This window comes from Amphiprion ocellaris, chromosome 10, assembly GCF_022539595.1.
Source record: "Amphiprion ocellaris isolate individual 3 ecotype Okinawa chromosome 10, ASM2253959v1, whole genome shotgun sequence".
NCBI lineage: Eukaryota > Metazoa > Chordata > Actinopteri > Pomacentridae > Amphiprion > Amphiprion ocellaris.
The window spans coordinates 5,674,774-5,693,539 of NC_072775.1; the positions used below are offsets into that span (position 1 = coordinate 5,674,774).

General features: G+C 39.1%; 1 protein-coding gene across 1 annotated transcript; it reads left to right on the top strand.

Moving 5' to 3' along the window:
- The first annotated feature begins 319 nt into the window (after positions 1-319).
- On the top strand, positions 320-18,117 carry cop1 (COP1 E3 ubiquitin ligase). Its single transcript, XM_023261634.3, has 20 exons — positions 320-984; positions 1,080-1,139; positions 2,333-2,430; positions 2,815-2,879; positions 2,997-3,116; positions 8,696-8,764; positions 8,943-9,002; positions 9,202-9,281; positions 9,564-9,627; positions 9,956-10,070; positions 10,443-10,578; positions 10,748-10,891; positions 11,481-11,589; positions 11,699-11,780; positions 11,899-12,015; positions 13,581-13,698; positions 14,966-15,090; positions 15,262-15,422; positions 15,649-15,693; positions 16,940-18,117. Exons 1-20 carry the CDS (start codon positions 629-631, stop codon positions 16,955-16,957), a joined length of 2,142 nt encoding a protein of 713 aa, XP_023117402.2. The 5' UTR covers positions 320-628; the 3' UTR covers positions 16,958-18,117.
- Positions 18,118-18,766: the final 649 nt, after the last annotated feature.

The window sequence follows — 18,766 nt, forward strand, 5'->3', positions numbered from 1 at the left end:
TAACAAAAAGACAAAAATAATAACAATATTTAGCAGTGTTTTATGTTTTCTGGTCACTGGTTGCAGGACTGTACTTTGACTGATTCTAAATAAATAAATAAATATAAATAAATAAAAATGAACACAGGAATATTCCGTCGAAAAATAAATAATTACCTGCTGTGGAGAATTAAAAACACACACTGAAACTTGTGGTATTTTTAGTTGCTGTTGTTAAACTCCTCCTCGCCAGGGGGCGCTACTTGAAAGCTGGAGGGACGGCGGCTACCCGGGTAATCGAGGAAACTCGAGGGATTTTTTTTTCTCCGTAGCTAACAGTAGCTAGCCGGCTAATCTCTTGGACAACGCAGTCGTGGTTATGTTATTGTCCGCTTCAGTGTTCGTGTCTTTTTTGCTCGTTTTAATCCGGTGATTTTCTCACACGCCGTCAGCGACCAAAGGCGAGGCGGACACCGACGGACAAGTTTAAACCCACCGGAGGTTTGGCCGCTGTTGCTTTCTGTCAGGATGCTAGCGCTTGAGCGAGCCAGCTAGTTAGCAAAGCTGCTAAAGTAGCCGAATAGCAGCGCTGTCCGGATGCTCTGAGCAGCAACGCAGCGGATTTTGGGGAGTTTCTAGTCGGCCTCGCATGATGTCAAGCAACCGGCCACAGCAAAACGCTGGTGGGGCGAGTTCGGTGCCCAGCACGAGTAGCAGCAGCAGCACTGGAGGCACCGGGAACACAAACGGTGGCGGAGGCAGCAACCCCGTCATGAGTAATGGTAATAATTCTGGAAATGTTGTGCCCTCTCGGAGCCTGACAGCGGCCAGCGATGGCGTCTTGTCGGTGCCAACTTTGGCCGCCGTGCCGTCGTCCCGGGGCGGCTTTGCCTCCCTGGGCAGACCGTCTGCGACCTCGGGCAGCAGAAAGAAATCCCTCCATCAAGCACCCCTGTACAACGGCCTCTTGAATTCATACGAGGATAAAAGCAACGACTTCGTCTGGTTAGCTTCTCCTGTCATGCACATCGCAGAGTACTGGAAGCTTGCAAAAGTTTGGAGAGCTTAATTTTGACGCAGCTTTCTGTTTTGTTTTTCAGTCCCATTTGCTTCGAAATGATAGAGGAGGCACACATGACCAAGTGTGGACACAGTTTTTGGTAAGTGTGGTAAAGTTTCGTAGTTGTTGCACACATGAGATTGTTTGTTTGTTGGAAAACAATGCCACACCTGTTGAGCTGTTAAATCCCTATCTGAGCAATACAGGGCATAAAGCAACTTGTGTTTTGTGCAAGAATAAACATGCTAATTATATTAGAATCAGAATCAGCTTTAATGGCCAAGTACGTACACAACATACAACGAATTTAGTTTCTTCTGTTTGTGTCACCCTAGGAATAAGGAAAGAGAATAATGAAATAACTATAGAAAGAAGAACTGGGGGGAAATAGTTGTAATAAAAATAAATATAACGCTATATATACAGATATTTACAAGCAAGAAAGGAATATATAAACACAGTAGTGCAAAATAATTGCTACATGATGCTACAGTGCAAAAAGCAGAGAATGCTGTTCATCGTGCAAAAAGTACTGAACATATCCTTATTAGCCAGAAACTAGATCTCTTAGTTTCTCTCTTAAAAGACCAATGTCATTTGTGCATTGCATTTTCAAAAGCAATTACCGTACTCTGCAGTATTTGTGCAGTGGCGACTGACTGTTGGGCTTAAATGATCAGACTCTGCATACAGGTGGCATGTTGAACACAAAAAGTTGTTTGTGCACCAGGACTGATGTCAACCTGCAACTAATTTTAACTAATTTGCAACTATTTTGCAAATCAGTTAATTGGTGTCAGTGTTTATTTTCAGGGGGAAAAAGTCAGTCTTCACTGATTCCAACTTCCTAAATGTGACGTTTTTTCTGGTTTCTGTAAACTAAAAGTCTTTATGGGCTGGACAAAACAAGACTCTAGATGAAATCTTTCAGGGCTTTGGAAAACAATGGCATTCTTCAACATCTTCTCACATTTTATAGATCAAACAACTAATCGATTCAATGGGAAAAGATTTGAAAATAATCATTAGATGCTGCCCTCTTGTCCCTGAGCTGAAACAACAAAAATGCAGTCAAAGATGACTCGGCTTCAAAGGTTTTAGACATACAAAAGCAGTATGAAAATTGAACAGTCAGACTTGTCTGTGCTTGAAATGGCACCGTCAACACACTTACGCTATGGCTTAACTTAATTATTGGTAGCTCAGACTGTCACAGAGTTGTTTTTGTCCTCATTTCGTCATACTGCTACAGTTATTTCCACTACATTTCCATTTGTTTTCTCCCTCCTGCAGTTTCAAGTGCATCCGCCAGAGCTTGGAGGACAGCAACAGATGTCCCAAGTGTAACTACATCGTCGATAATGTGGATCAGCTCTACCCAAATTTTCTTGGTAAGTAATTGAAATCAGAAGCTTGCAGTTCATTCATTTCTGTTCTCACAAAAATAGTAATAATTGTGTTCAAACTACCGGTTCCTTTAACTGTCATGCTAAATTACAGTCGTATTATTGTAAGATTGTACTGCATTATTAAAGGAACATACTGTAAATTAGGACATGATACATAGATCCCAGTGATCATGATTATGAAACTGTTCAAGATATCATTGCTGTCTCTCATGTATTTACTACTAAAATGCCTCAACCAATGGTTCATTGCTTAACTATTGAAGTCACACTCTGGTCATGTTTCTGTCATATACTTACATAGCTTTTCCACCTCTGTCATTTACCTCTTCCCCACCACCTATTCCATCCCACCTCCCCATGTCCCAGTAAACGAACTGATCCTTAAACAGAAACAAAGGTCAGAGGAGAAGAGACTAAAGTTGGATCATCCTGTAAGTACACAACCCTGCTTTGATCTATTACCTTATTCTCTTCATGAGAAACTGACACACTTTTATCTAGATTCTCATATTGTCACTTGTAACTGAACAGTGTCTCTTATCCCCCAGAATGGGTCTCGGTGGCAGGTCTTCCAGGATGTTTTGAGTCCTGATCAGGAGAACTTGGACCTGGCAAATGTCAACCTAATGCTGGAGCTCCTGGTTCAGAAGAAGAAGCAGCTGGAGGCAGTAAGTAATTGTATTAGAAGGATTGCAATTCAGTTTTTCTGCATGCTTTGCTTGCATTTCTGCTTTTTGGATGTTAAGCTTCACCTACGATTGGGGAATATTCTTTGATAAATTGGTGTAGTTATGATCAGCTGAGTCACGGATGACTCAGAATTTGTTATAACATTGTCAAGGAGAAACATACAGAATCGCTTCCCAAATTCAAGATAGACACAGTCAGTAAATGTGTCTGTCCTACCTTTTTTGAAAGAAATCTATGCATTTTTTTCTGACCAGCTGATAAACAAAACTGTCTGTTATTAGTGAGTAAACAGCCTGATGAATTTCACTTGGGACTGGTCAAAGCTCTTTGTGGGAGGCATCAAAATTTCCTCATTGATGTTTACAATGACAATGCCCTCAAGAATTGTGTGAACTGCAGATTATGGCAAATGAATGGTAATGAGTTACATTGAAAAATGGGCAACACGATGAGTCCATTGTATCTGGAAATTGAACTCACTGAGAACTCACTGAGGACTTGAATATTTATTCTTTGTGCTTTAGACAGTCTGAAAGTTGGTGCACAGTAATCTCCTCTATCAGTATGACACATCCCCTTTTTGTTGTTTTTGTCAGACTGTGTGGTCTGAAAAGAGAAGTAAGAACCACAAGCTACCCTGTTGACTTGTGTTCTGACACATCAGCACTGTTTTGGAGTTACAGTGAGCATGAGTTATAAAATCGCTGTCAGTTTGGAACTTGAATCACGTGAGCTTCTGCTTTTCATTGCAAATTTAGTCACTACAAGTTTAGTAAGGAGCAGTGTGTCAGTTTTGTTACACTTTTCTGAAGGCACTATACAGCACTTTCAGCGTTCTCCGTGTTAAACACATGCTGTGTTTCTAGTTCTTTACTTCACACACATACAAAAACATGCAGTGGCTTGCTCTGTGTTTAGCTGTCATATAAACAGGCACACAAGCAAATCCTTGAGCCAGGAAATCAGCTGAGATTAGGCTATTACGAACATGTCTGCCAATTTGTAAATGACAGTGATTCCTCTGGGTTGTGGGGGCCTCAGTGGATTGGTCTGGTTCTGGTGTACAATCAAATTGAGATCTTCAGAGTTTGGAGGTTGGGTCAACACCTCAAGCTCTCTGTTGTGTACCTCAAGCCTTTTCCTGATTGCTGACAAGTGTATATATCAGCAGTGGTGGGACACATTTATTAGAAGCTTATTAAAAATACTTGTTTTATGTATGTCTTTATGGTAAAACAAAGAAAAAGCTGATGTAACCTTTACACATAGGCCTATTTCACCGACTCACTCCTCTTGCCATAGTTATATTCTTAAAATTACATTGGCCTGTTGTTTTATTCATGTATGTCTCTTCAATGATTGTCTCTGTTCGACCAATTAATTTGTTTCTGAGGTCAGTTCAGACAGTAGTAACTGCACAGAATGATCATAATGCAGCTCAGAAGAGTTCAGATTGTTGTGTTCACATTAACTTTAACCTTGTGGGATCTGAAACTATTTGAAGATCTGCTTCTTTAACTATGATATTGCTCATAGAACCACAATCATCAAGAGTTTTTAGGTTAGCGCACCTCAACTATGCCTTTGCAAAGCATAGACTTCACAATAGGGTGTTTACTAATGCACCAAAACAGTTCCCTCCCACCTGAGCTCTCTCATTTAGGGCCACATTCCTGCTCACTACACTCAGCCAACAAAAGGCGCCTAATACAACCACCACAACAGGGCTGGTTGATAGCTGGACTCTTCTCCTCTGTGGTTCTCCGGTGGTAAAACAAGTTACCAAACTCTGTTCGATCTGCAAAGTCCCTCTCAGTCTTTAAGAAAAGACTAATCCTATTACATCTGCACTGCCGTTATGGCACTTATCCTGGTTGTTTTCTCCTGACTAGATCCTTGCTTGTGTTTCATCTACTCTCAGATGTACATTGCTTTGCATAAAAGCGTCTGCTAAATGAATCTGTAAAATTGTATCAAGACTGATTGGTGTCTCTTTGGAGGGTAAAATCTGTTATTTCGAATTAAATTAAGTACATTGGAAACAGTCATATTCTAAGCCTCAGTGGTTCTATCTCAGTTATAGTGGGTGGAGCATGTGAGTGAAAGGGAGACACTTTTAGCAGACAGTTTCACAACTTTGACCAACCAACATTGGTCATACTGTAATGTATGTTTAGCCTTTCCTGCGAAGCCCCAGTTGGGATTTAAGTCCCATGTAGTCATAATTCTGTCAACCATGGAGCGATTTCCACACAGTCATGCTGTCACTGTAATTCTTGTTAGATGAGGCAGCAAGTGTGGTTGCTTTCAGGGCCTGTACGAACTCAGAATTTCATTAGTTTACTCAGATTTAGTGTAAAATGTTTTGCAGTTAGGGCAACAAAAGAAGGATACTCAGAAAGACCATTGAACAAGAGAAGGCTAGTCAATAAAAACAAAGGAAAAAGATCAAAAAGGTAAAAATGGAGAAATGGAGCTAAACGTGGTCAAAGATTTACAAAATAGATCAATCCAGCCACACCAGACATATAATAAAAGCACCAAAAATGCCATATCCAGTTAAGAAAAAAACACCAAGTAGAATAAAAGGAAATAGAAAATAGAACCATAAAGATAAGATATAGTATCTAGCAGTGAGACAATGCACTGGTAGGAGTTTCAGTGATGATTATGACCACATGAAGTCAAACACAACATGTGAGTCATAGAAACATATTTTTGACTACATGGATTTGCCAAATTAATGAAACAGGCAGCACACAGGTATTTCTGTTTAGAGAAAGCTCTTGTAGCATTTTTTTAAACAACTTATAAATGAATGGATTAAAAGATTTTGCCCATAACAAAAAAAGCTGACATTCACTTAACCATTAAGCTTTTTGCCATGTTAAATTGTGTGGAATGAGAAGCGAATTCTTGCACGCAGTGTCTACATTAAGCTCTGTTTGAGTTGTCCTTGAATAGTTCGAAATGCTGTCACGCTTTAGACTTTGTATGAGACGTAGCTATCCGAGTTTACAATCCACTACAGCTCAGATTTTAGCTTCTGCCATCAGTTAACCAGCGGTACATGTTGTCTTGTGGATTTTTCGTGGATTTTTTTACTTTTATTTCTAAGTTCCTTTGTAATGGTGTTCCTGTGCATTACTGTAAACCTGTTATTGTAATACACACTGTAATTAAAAAAAAGACTTGGATATAATTTGCCTCATCATCTTTTAGGGGGTAGCCCTAACAGGTTTCCTGAGTTTATGAGGACATCATGTGGCACAATTATGGTCAATAGAGACTCTTGTGTTACGTAAGTTTCTTGGCAGCATCTCCTTCAGTCTGCCACTGCCAGGTATAGCCAGGTAATATCCACTAACGCCCACGGTATTAAAGTGTGCTGCAGGCAAATTAAATGTTTATGTAAAAGGTAGCGTGAGGACAAACTTATACATGTGTCCTGACTTGACACAACAGTAGCTGAATGTGTGTCTGTGTATGTAATAATGTTGCTGTCTTGCTGTGTGTGGTTCCACCTCTGATGCTTCTGACGTGAGGCACTTGAGAAGTCATTTCAATCAGATAGTCTGGCTTTCATAGAAATGTTGTCCTGTCAGATGGTCTCTGTAAAGAGAGAAAGATTATATTTTCTAACTTTTGAGTCTAGAATCTGACAATCGAAGTTGTCTAAACTGCCAAAAGATCTTTTATTGCCTGTCTCATAGCTCCTTCCAATAACAGCATCATTTTGTATTCTGCAGGATTTTTGTTTTTCAATTAAAGCAGCAAAGTCAGGTCAAATTTCTAATTGACAATGCCATTTGCTCAAGTGTTGCTAGCACCACTCCTTGGTGATACAACCCTCCACTCCGTCAATTTCATGTCATTCCAGTTCATTTTTCTGCTACAATTTTTCTGCTTGACAGTGGCTGAATTTAGCAGCTGCTTTTATCCAAATGCAGGATATTACCAATTAATTGTCTCAGTAATGTGTGTATTCGCTTTCAGCTTTCTCCCTGTTAAACACATACTTTATTTCTAACTCTTAACTTCTCATGTATGCAAAAACATGCAGTGTCTTGCTCTGTGTTTGGCTGTCATAAACAGGCACACAAGCAAATCCTTAAGCCAGTTAATCAGCTGAGATTAGGCTATTACGAAAATATCTCTTAGTTTGTAAATGATAGTGGTTCCTCTGGGTTTTGGGGTGTGTATTCTCACTTTTCCCACATGATTTGACTTAGAACATATTTAGTTTTGCTGTTTTTATCTGATTGAACATATATTTGTTTTATTTGACAAGCATTTAGCTTAATTATGAGCTACTAATTTTTGTTGAATTTTCACTTGATTTCTAAGTGATGGAATGTAGGTGTTATTCCAGATATGCAAATCCAAAGCCTCACATAAATTTTTGACCATTGAATTGCACATGAAGTCACAGATATCCATCCATTATCTACTCAGCTTAATCCTCATTAGGATCGTGGGGTGCTGGAGTCTATCCCAGCTGACTTACGGTGAAGGCAGGGGACACCATGGACAGGTCACCAGTCCATCACAGGGCTACACATAGAAACAAACAATCACACTCACATTCAAACCTACGGACAGTTTAGAATCACCAGTTAACATCATCATGTTTTTGGACTGTGGGAGGAAGCCGGATAGCTTGGTGAAAACCCACGTATGCACAAGGAGAACATGCAAACTCCATGCAGAAAGATCCCAGGCCCAGATCGGGACGTGAACTGAGGATTTTCCAGCCATGAGGCGACAGTGCTAACCACTGATCCGCTGTGCAGCCCGTAGTCACAGATACTTTTTTTTTTTTTTTTTTAAATTTCGAAATATTGGCCTGTATGTATAGTCATTACTCATGAAGCTAAACCTTTAGCTTCATCCAAAATATATTAACAGCTTATGGTTAGGTTCGTCTCTGTGCTAAATTACTTGTCAGTAAATGTGGGAAAGATAACAGGTTTCAGTCCTTCTTTTCAGTGTCTGGGGGTGAGGCCACTCTTTGGTTTTCATTGACATTTGTTTCTTTCAGTAAATTTCTGCTTGCAAAATGACCAAATGTGAGCTTCAGTCCAAACTTTGATTTCCTTTTCGGTTCATTTTGTTATGATCGGCATTCAAAGCACGAGATACTTCTGACCACAGCTGTCAACAGTTGTCGTCTGACACCCAGAAACCCTTGTGTTTGGGATTGTTGAGCATTTTCAGGTGTCGTGATTGTGTTGTTTTGTTTCTTTTTGGAATGAAACTTTAATTAAATGCAACCGCCCTGTTCTGTGAAGCACTGCTTTAGTTTTGCAGTTCTTCAGCTTTAATGGAAATACGTTTGGAGAATATAAGGTTGTACATAAAAATCATAAATCGTGATCTTTAGAATTGCTTTAAACAGTTCCTTATCTTTGCAGAAAAGATGTCAACATTTAAAATGTTTGGCCACTGAGGGGGAAAAAAATTCTGTCCTAATGTTTTCTCAGCGGATCAACAAAAGCATTCTGTGGCTTCAGCTGTACTCATATTTGATCGTGTTTGATGTCTGTATCTCCACCAGGAATCCCAAGCAGCTCAGAGACAGATCCTCATGGAGTTTCTTAAAGAAGCCAGGAGAAACAAGAGAGAGGTACTGATGTTTTTATAGACATAAGATAAAAAATTCTCAGAAGGAGCTTTTGTACTGCTGTACAATAAGTGGTATTTGTAAAGCAAAAGACTAGAAATCAGAAAAAATGTATTAGAAAATTATGTAAAAATCTACCGTATAAAAGTACTTTTATCTGTGTTTTTTGTTTTGTCAACAGCAACTAGAGCAACTACAGAAGGAGCTCAACTTTCTTGAAGAAGACATTAAGCGCGTTGAGGTAAGTAAACTGAATTTCTCAACACCTTGCATAATGTAAAGATGCATTACCAAACCCCCATGCACATCATGTTCTCATGGGAAAAGTAGAGAGGATCGTCATGTATGTTTATGAAACCACGTTATGTTGTAAGCTACTGAATCCACTGCTCATCACAGCTTGAGATGGACAAACAAGTTATTTTGGTGTCATTTTCCAGGAAATGAGCGGGCTGTACTCTCCGATGATGGAGGCAGAGTGTACGGTGCCTAATGTTGAGGCTCCATCTCCAGCACCCAGGTAACGCTCATCTCAGAGTTCAAATAAATTCTATCTGTACAGGAAATGAGTTCATCAGCACCGAATAACATTTTCAGTATGTTTACAAAAATAGAAACTCATTCCAAGCACGGAAGTGTGCTGACTGATGAAAATGTCTTGCTTTATAAAAAACACGTTATATTTATGAAGCAACTGTGAGCTAACAGAAAAAACCTGACATATAATCAAGCCTGCATTACTGGATAGTACACCTTACTATCTGTCTGCTTGTGTGTGTGTGTTTGTTTTTTTATTGAATAGCTGTAGTAGTATTATTGAGCCAACAGACTACAGCCAACCTCCAGGATTTGGTGGAACAACACAGGTATGTCAGAGCAACATTTCTGTTTGTTTTTTTAATAACTTCAAATTCTGTTTGCCATTTTGTTAATCTTGTTAGAATTATGGAAATGCAGATCATTGTTTTCTTCACCAAGGGACTATAGGATCCCCTGCTTTTTCTAAAATCTCTTTGCATAATACATAACTTCTCCCACGTTATAGATGTTAAACAAAGGGCCTGTTAAGTTTAGCTGTAGATTTTAATGTGAACACAGAAATAATCAGGCACACTCCAAGTGAAGTTGTACGTAAGATTTGACAGAATAGATGTCCGTTTAAATTTAACCATACTCTGGGAATTGTTTGTCCAGGGAAAACGACAGACCTGGTACAACAGCACTCTGGCATCAAGAAGAAAGAGGCTGACGGCTCATTTCGAGGATCTGGAGCAGTGCTACTTCTCCAATAAAATGTCGCGCATCACAGGTATTCTTCACAGGTTGTTGTTGGTGAATGCTTAAACGTCTTTTGTTTGATATATAGCTTTGTACATATTATACATTGTCAGAGAAACTGGACTAGAGTAAGGAAAGACAATATTTCTCTTAGGATATTGTTTCCACATTTTCTTATCGTTTGGGCATCTACCACAACTGCTTGCTGTGTCAGGGCGCATATTTCCCATTTAAGGCCTTAAGTCGTAGCTCTGAGTGACACCATCCTTTGGTTTAGTGCTGCAAAGCAAACCACTGTTGAAATGTGACATGAGGCTTCTTTAACATTCAGCTGGGTTGTATATTGCCTCACATACAGTTCCCACGTATGAGTGTATTGAAGCTGTGTGTGTGGTGTTTTCAGACGAGGGCAGGAACTTGAACCAGCTGGATGATTTTATGGAGTGTTTGTCCAAGTTCACCCGCTACAACTCTGTGCGGCCCCTGGCCACCCTCTCCTACGCCAGCGACCTCTATAGCGGCTCTAGTATTGTCTCTAGGTAAGATGAAGGAATAACCTCAAACTCGCAGATCTGTTATCCATCAGGGTGTTTTGTCAGTGTCCTGCAAGTTTTCTTGATATCATATTATGACATTTTCCTTCCTTATCCTTCCTAACGTTGATCAGCACACTCACAACCTCTGACTTTATTCTCACTTGTGTTTCAGTATTGAGTTTGACCGTGACTGTGACTACTTTGCCATTGCTGGTGTTACCAAGAAAATCAAGGTGTTTGAATACGGCACTGTGATCCAGGATGCAGTGGACATCCACTACCCTGTCAACGAAATGACCTGCAATTCGAAAATCAGGTGAGGATAAGGACCTTTACCCGTAGGAACAGCACGTAAATGCATCCTGTAGGCCTCTCAGGCAATATTGCCAAATCTAAATCTTAAACTTAAGGCAAAATCTACTTGTTATGGCAAAAATCACATGCTAGCCACTAATTTTACAGCTTCACCTTTAAAGAAAAGTAAATATCTAATATTGTACTTTGACCTGGTTTGGATGTTTCCAGGTCTACACAAGGAAACATTTTCTCTGTCGTGTAGATTTGTTAAACAATGAGATGGGCAATGGGGCTGAACAGTTAATTGAAATATTATCGGCTTCAAATGTGTAAATTGTGTCACAACATACCACTGTAAATGAATCATTGTGATGCGACAGAGATGCCCCGTCCTATAAATTATATTTTTCAAACATAAGGAAACATGTTTGTACCTTAGACTTATGTTGCAGTGACAATTTCTGTCAAAATGTCCATAGTAGGATTTTTTAATACATATCCTTCAGCTGTAATGGTCAGAACAAAAATAATAGTGGATTGTGCAGTTTCTAAAGCAATGAGGAACTTAAATCTTCATGCGTAAGTGATTCCAACCTTGTTTGTTGTAGCTGTATCAGCTGGAGCAGTTATCACAAGAACCTTCTGGCCAGCAGCGACTACGAGGGTACCGTCATTCTGTGGGATGGATTCACTGGCCAGAGGTCCAAAGTCTACCAGGTGTGATGAGACTTTTAGTTCAGGCTCAGTATTTGAATTAATTATATTACGCATGTGTGTGCATGGATTGCTTAAATTAAAGTATCAACTTCCTCTGTCTTCTTTTCAGGAACATGAAAAACGGTGTTGGAGTGTTGACTTCAACCTGATGGACCCCAAGCTCTTAGCCTCTGGTTCTGATGACGCTAAAGGTAACTGAGGAACACGATGTCTGCGAAGACTACAGACATAATTAGCTTTTCTAGCTTCTATCACATCTTATTTTTATCTATGTTCAGATGGTTTTGTGCTATTTTTTTTCCTCTTTAGTGAAGCTGTGGTCAACCAATCTTGACAACTCAGTGGCCAGCATCGAAGCTAAAGCCAACGTCTGCTGTGTTAAATTCAGCCCAACCTCCAGATATCATCTGGCCTTTGGCTGTGCAGGTAAGATGAGGATGGCTTTAAAGTTTTGTTTTGTTATCTTGTTTATCTTGTCTTTGTCCTCATTTTAGCGGTAGTTGTATACACTACCAATCAAAAGTTTAGACACACTTTCTCATTTAGTGCCTTTTATTTATTTGTATTATTTTCTACATTGTATATTAATACTGAGATAATAACCTTTTTGTTCACAACATAATTCCATGTGTATTCTTTTAGTAGTTTTGATGTCTTGAGTATTAATCTACAATGTACAAAATAAATGAATAAAAACAATTGAATGAGAAAGTGTGTGTAAACTTTTGATAAAACCTTGGATTTTGGCATCTGTGTTGATGAGACTTACACACCCAAATATAACGTTGTCCCAGGACAAACACACTCCTTCATGCAGATGGTAATCCTTAATGTCACTGGCCTACCCTTGCAGGGAAATGCACCCCACCACATTGCAAAAACATTTTTTTAAAAATCAGGAACATCTTGGGGAACACGACAATCACTCAAAATGTTTGACCTCCAAACTTCCTAGACCCCATTCTGATCAAGCGTCAACAGGATGCAGTGGAACAAGTTTGATTCCCAGAGGCCCTACTGGACAACCCAGAGTACCTAAAGGATCCACTGCCAACATCCTGGTGCCAGACCCCATAGTACACCCTGATAGGCCCTCTGGTCCATGCCCAATGGTTCATTTTTGATGACATAAGGGGGACCAACACATTATTAGGCAGGTGCTCATAATGTTATCACTGATTGGTTTGTGTATAAATATATTTCACTGGCTTCAAAAGATGCTTTCAAATATATAACCAAGTGTAAGCTGGTTTAAATGTGGTAGTGCATGGTCTGACTTTTAATGCAATAAATCCATTCATTTTGTAACTTTAAAGTTCATACTGAATTCAAAAAGAGTTGAGGAATTTGTCAGCACACCCCACTTCAGAATCACAGGCAAAGAAACTTGTTTTTCTCTTATTGTGATGTATTATTATTAATGTATTCAACTCAAACCACTGCAGATTCTCCTTGTAGACTACTAAATTTCTCCTGCGGTCACCCAGACTCTGGTGGTCCAGACAAACTTCTGAAAACTTCATTTATTGCTCTCCCAACGGAGAAATAGGAATTATAAGAAATATTCAGCAGTACACAGAAATGGTCCTTTCCCGTAACTAACGTTGGATTAACAGAGGTCAAAACTAGCAGAGCAGAAACTCTGTTATCCAGTGGTGAATTGCCCTGGCTTACTAGAATTTACCCCATTCCCCTGTGTCTCTAAAGACCAAGTCCACTAAGCCTGGAAAAAGAAACCCCTCCTTGACCTTGGAGTGGTTGGTTTACTGTCTACTAAAAAACAGAGCTGATGGGGAAAACATTTCTTGTTAGAATCGCACATTTCACCAAAAGTCAACAAAGACATTGCACCATCTTTTTACCACGATTTGGTGGTTACTGGATAGACCTGACACTGAGTTGTTTTTATCTATGAAGGACATACAACAGCCCCTTTTCTTGAGTGCTTTTCATCTAAATACATGCATTTTTTTTCTCCCTTTTGCCCACAGACCACTGTGTTCACTACTATGATCTACGCAACACTAAACAGCCAATCATGGTGTTCAAAGGCCACAGGAAAGCCGTGTCATACGCCAAGTTTGTCAACGGAGAGGAGATTGTTTCCGCGTAAGTCCAGTTAGAATGATATTTAGCTGTAAGGCCTAAAAGTTTATTTCTCAGACAGTAATGCATTACATCAGAAATACTTTCTCTGCAATTTTGAATACTTAAATGTTCCAGGTACCTTTATTTTCACTTAAAAGTCATGCCACAAAGACACCATGTACTATGCATGGTACTGTCTATTTATGCTTATAATAATTTCTCGAGACAAACTGCTCTACTAGACATGACTAAGATATTCGATATTGTACGTATGTGGCTCTGTTTTTGTTTTTTCCTTCCTCAAGTCAAAATAACTCAAATTTGTGAAAAATATACTGTGGTACCAGCAAACAATATTCTACCAAGCTTTTGCTGTTACTCGAGGCGTTCAGCTGCAAGTTTGATAAAACTAAACACGCCTCAAAAGTTTCTTGTGTGTACATTTTCTTTCACTCATTATCATCTACGTTTAACAGCATGTACCCCAGGTTGTACTGAAAAAAAAATATTAGAGTACACAAGGTGAGATGCTGAATGCTGCTACACACAGGAGACAAATGAGACTGAAGCTACAGTCGCTGAGCCAATCAGTGCTGTACGCTACGTATTTTATTTCGATTAAATGTTCTTTTAATATGTTCTGATTATTATCTTTTATCTGTTTTTCTATATTATTTTTAATGTTTTTATTCTACAAAATGCTTTTACCGCTAAAATAATTAAAATAATGTAGCGGTCGCAGAGCTGGTCGCTGTGACTGAATTGTTATGCTGCACCATGGGAGTTCGAGGTGCTGGCAGTTTAAATGTCATTATTGTGGTTTATGTTAGTGTTACAGTGTTATTAGTGTTTGATGGTGTTTTTGTGGTTTAGTTAGTTTGGTTAAGTGTTATGTTGTCAGCACTGTGAGAGTGAAGTGTAGTGTGTTGGATGACTTCCTGCCACATTTTCCATCCGGCTGCTCTCTGTGTGTGTCAAAAATAAAAGCATCTGCCAGTTGCAGAGTGCATAAAAGGCAGATATCCTTTCTTCACCATCGTTCTTCAACACAGCTCACCACAATAATACTTACAAAAAAAATACCTATATACCGAAAAATCTGCGATACCAAATGCAATTTAAAAATCTGCGATACAGTGAGACTGCGAAAAGTGAGCCATGATATGGCAAGGGACCACTATACAGATGTTTTTAAACCTATTTCCAAGACGCTAGAGCGTTAACATTTCAAATCACAAATGCCCAAAAGCTTTTGACTCAGGATGCATTTGCTCTCTGTATTCTGCAGTTCGACAGACAGTCAGCTGAAGCTGTGGAACGTCAACAAACCTCACTGCCTTCGCTCCTTCAAGGGTCACATCAATGAGAAGAACTTTGTCGGCCTGGCATCCAATGGAGACTACGTCGCCTGTGGTCAGCAGTTACTTTCAATACTGTCCAAAAATAATCGGTTTTATGGCATTTCTCCACAGAAAGAAGTAATAACTAAAGAAAGAAAGAAGTAATAACTAACTTTACCTCTATAAACACCAATATGAAAGTGATTCTAATGAAATGTCCCCTTTTGTCTGCACGTGTTTACAGGCAGTGAGAACAACTCCTTGTATCTATACTACAAAGGACTTTCCAAGACTCTGTTAACATTCAAGTTTGACACAGTGAAGAGCGTCCTGGACAAGGACAAGAAGGAAGACGACACCAACGAGTTTGTTAGTGCTGTCTGCTGGAGGGCCCTGCCTGATGGAGTGAGTTTATCATTCTGATATACTGCATCAGCTACTTTCTACTATTACATTTGTGATGCTTTTGGAGACATTGAAAAGTCTTCGAGCCATAAAAAGTGTAATTCTCTTCTTTATGACTTGAGTTTCACACTGAGTAGTATTTTCACAGCACAGAATCTTCTTGGCAACTTGTAATAGTTTATAGTAACTTGTGTTTTGTTAATGATACTTTGTTTTGTTTTTTTAGGAGTCAAATGTGCTGATTGCTGCAAACAGTCAAGGAACAATCAAGGTTTGTAATTTTAAACTTAACATGCTTGTCACCACAGTCCTACTAGAGGTGCATGCTTCTTGTCATCGACTAGTATCCTGCCTGGTTGGAGCTGAATTAGTTGACAGAAAACTAATTTTTATTTGAGAACATTTTCCTTTTTTTGCTGGAAAAATGTACATTTAAATGATAATGAAATAATTGTAATCAAACTGTTAATTTTTTGCCTGTTTGCGGACAGTCAGCAAGAGCATTTGTTTTGGCCGCCACATTCTTGTTTGTCACATTGAAAGCAACAGTGTACTTTTACTAATAGAAGGATGTTTAGCACAGCTTTTAGCAGCAGGGTATCGTGATACTTCAGTAGTATACAGCGGTCCCTCGTATTGTCTCGTCTATTGCGGGGGTTACATTCCAGACCCCGCCCTCGCGTTAGACGAAAATCCGCCAAGCAGCAACCATATTTATTTTATTATTTTATTTATATATATTTTAAGGCTTTACAAACACTCCCCACACACATCGCACAACACCACAGAGCAACACTAGCTGCAGTCAGATGTCGATGTGAAACGGATTAAAAGATGCTGAACGTGTGTTTTTGTGGTTTAGTTAGCCTAGTTGATTTGGTTAAGTGTTGTATTGTCAGGACTATGAGTGTGAAGTGTGTTGGATGACTTCCTACCACATTTTCTATATTGTTCCCCTGTGTGTGTGTCAAAATAAAAGCAGCTGCCAATTGCAGAAAGTATAAAAGGCAGATATTTATTCTACAGCATTGTTCTGCAACACAGCTTGCCACAATAATAATAAATATTTTAAAATACCTTTTGACTGCAAAATCCCACGATATAGCAAAAAATCTGCGACACCAAATGCAATTTAAAAATCCACGAAAAGTAAACCGCGATATGGCGAGGGACCACTGTATTAGTATACATGCAACACTAGGCTAGCTGCCATACAATTGGGAAGAATATATTATTGTGGTGTGGGAGTGCTGTACCTTTAATTAGTTTCAGACAGGCTCGTTCTATAGACTTCAACACTAACAGTAACTAGGTTGTAGAAAACTTCCTTTTGTAGTTTCATACTTTTGTGTCTTCATTTCAGTTTTATTGGACCTTATGTAACATTAAACTTGGCTTCAGTTGTTAAATACAGCATCAAACCATTGATCATGCTCTTCTTATTGTTTATAACTCTGTGTTTCCAGCAACAGCGAGCCACAGAAAACATCACAGGTGCACCTTTTGTCTCTCTACAGGTACTCGAGCTCGTCTGAGGACTCGCCATGTCTTCAGTGGCCGTTAAAAACTACAATCAGCCTCTTTGTTCGGTGGTTCGATCCGTCTGATGCGGGGAGATTTCAGGCTGCCTGCTGAGCACCAGGAAAGCTGAAATAAACTGAATCTGTGTTATTTTTAACGAGCTACAAGTTTTTGGACGGCGGCAAAGACTCCGGACCAGTACATCTGCATAGCAGGAGAGGATATGCTGCCATTTTACAGCAACAAAATGAGGACCTAGCATGGGCACAAAATGGAACAAGAGACTTTATAAAGCAGTTTTGTTTCCTTTTCACTGAAGTTTTACCGGCTACAATAGAACACCTCTTTATGATTTTAGGTCAAATCAAAACTTGTACCTTTTTGTTTTTTTTAATTAAGCTGTTGCTCTTAAGGGTACATCCAGCCAAACGCTACTAGTGTGATGCATTTTCTCTTTGAAAGGCCAAAGCACAAGACAAAATAACATGCAAAAATGATGTCTTCTCATTAAGCTTTTAATACCCACTTGTTGTTTGTCAGCCACCTGTTTTTTTGGGTTTTTTTTACCCCCTTTATGTTTAGTTTTTATGTTTTTCAGATTGGGAGAAGCCAGTTTTAATAAATATGACTTGAATTTCATTCTGTCAAATGTATCATCAGTTCCTCTTCTGGCTTAAGAGTGCAGAATGTGAAGTAGTGTGTGTAAGGTAAGGAAGACCAATGAATTGTGGAGATGATGAGAAACTCCTCCGTGCTAATTTTTCTGTTGGAACAAATTGAGACTTGACACGTTTGTCTGTAATCACAGCTATTCTCATGTAACTTAAGGTATTGATCAGCAGTGCCACATGGAACTGGATTAATTTTTTTTTTTTTTTGAACATATGTGGGCTGTTTGTCGCTTGTTGAAAAATCAAAACCTTGCAGAATCAGTTTTAGTTCTTTTAAAGTAGCAGTGGAACTACTCTTCACATACTGTAGGTTTAAACTGTACCTTCTGAACTGAGCTACATTGTAAACTTGAGGCAAACTGCTGTCAGTTTCTGTGGAGTGGTGATCCATGACGACGCATCGACAGGGTTTGGGAAACACCACCAAGACCTGCCTATTTTATGATAACTGAGTGAGAGAGGTGTTTTGTATTTGTATAACTGAATAAATTATTTCGAAACAACTCTTCATCATATTTGTTTGTTTTTCTTAGGTGGTTTTTCATGTCCAGCACTATAATAGCATACAGTCAGTTTTGTGCTCAAAAACGGGACTTTTCATGAAAGCGGAATTTTTTTTTCATGTTTTAACTCACCCATAATCAGAGATTATTTGATCTACTTGTCTAATCTTGCAGATTCTAAATGAATGCCACAATGAGAAATAACAGTGAAAATGTGAGACTTTTATCTGTAAAAGTTCCTGACATATTGTTGTTCAAACAGTCTCAAATGGCAATGAGCGGAAAAGAAAATAGAACAAAAACAAACACACTCAAAGTGAGTCAAAGGGCAACTTTGAACAAAAATGTTTTTCAGAAAGTACTTGACATATCAAACAAAATTTCCACAGATGCTATGTTAAATTTCCACAGCTGATGAGAAAAGAACAGTTTCAAGCAAATCAGAGATGATTTTTAAAGCTTCCAGTCTTTAAGTTTAGTCTCACTTTTAACATTCCGGGTCCTTGAAGTCCATAGAGGTGGGTCCAGATTTATCACTTTTTAATGGACTTTTTCCATCATTTGTGAGCCTCAGATCTTCATCAGTACAGCGGATAGACACATGACATTTTAGGAGGAAGAACATGTCAGGGTTCTGCTGGGGACTGGC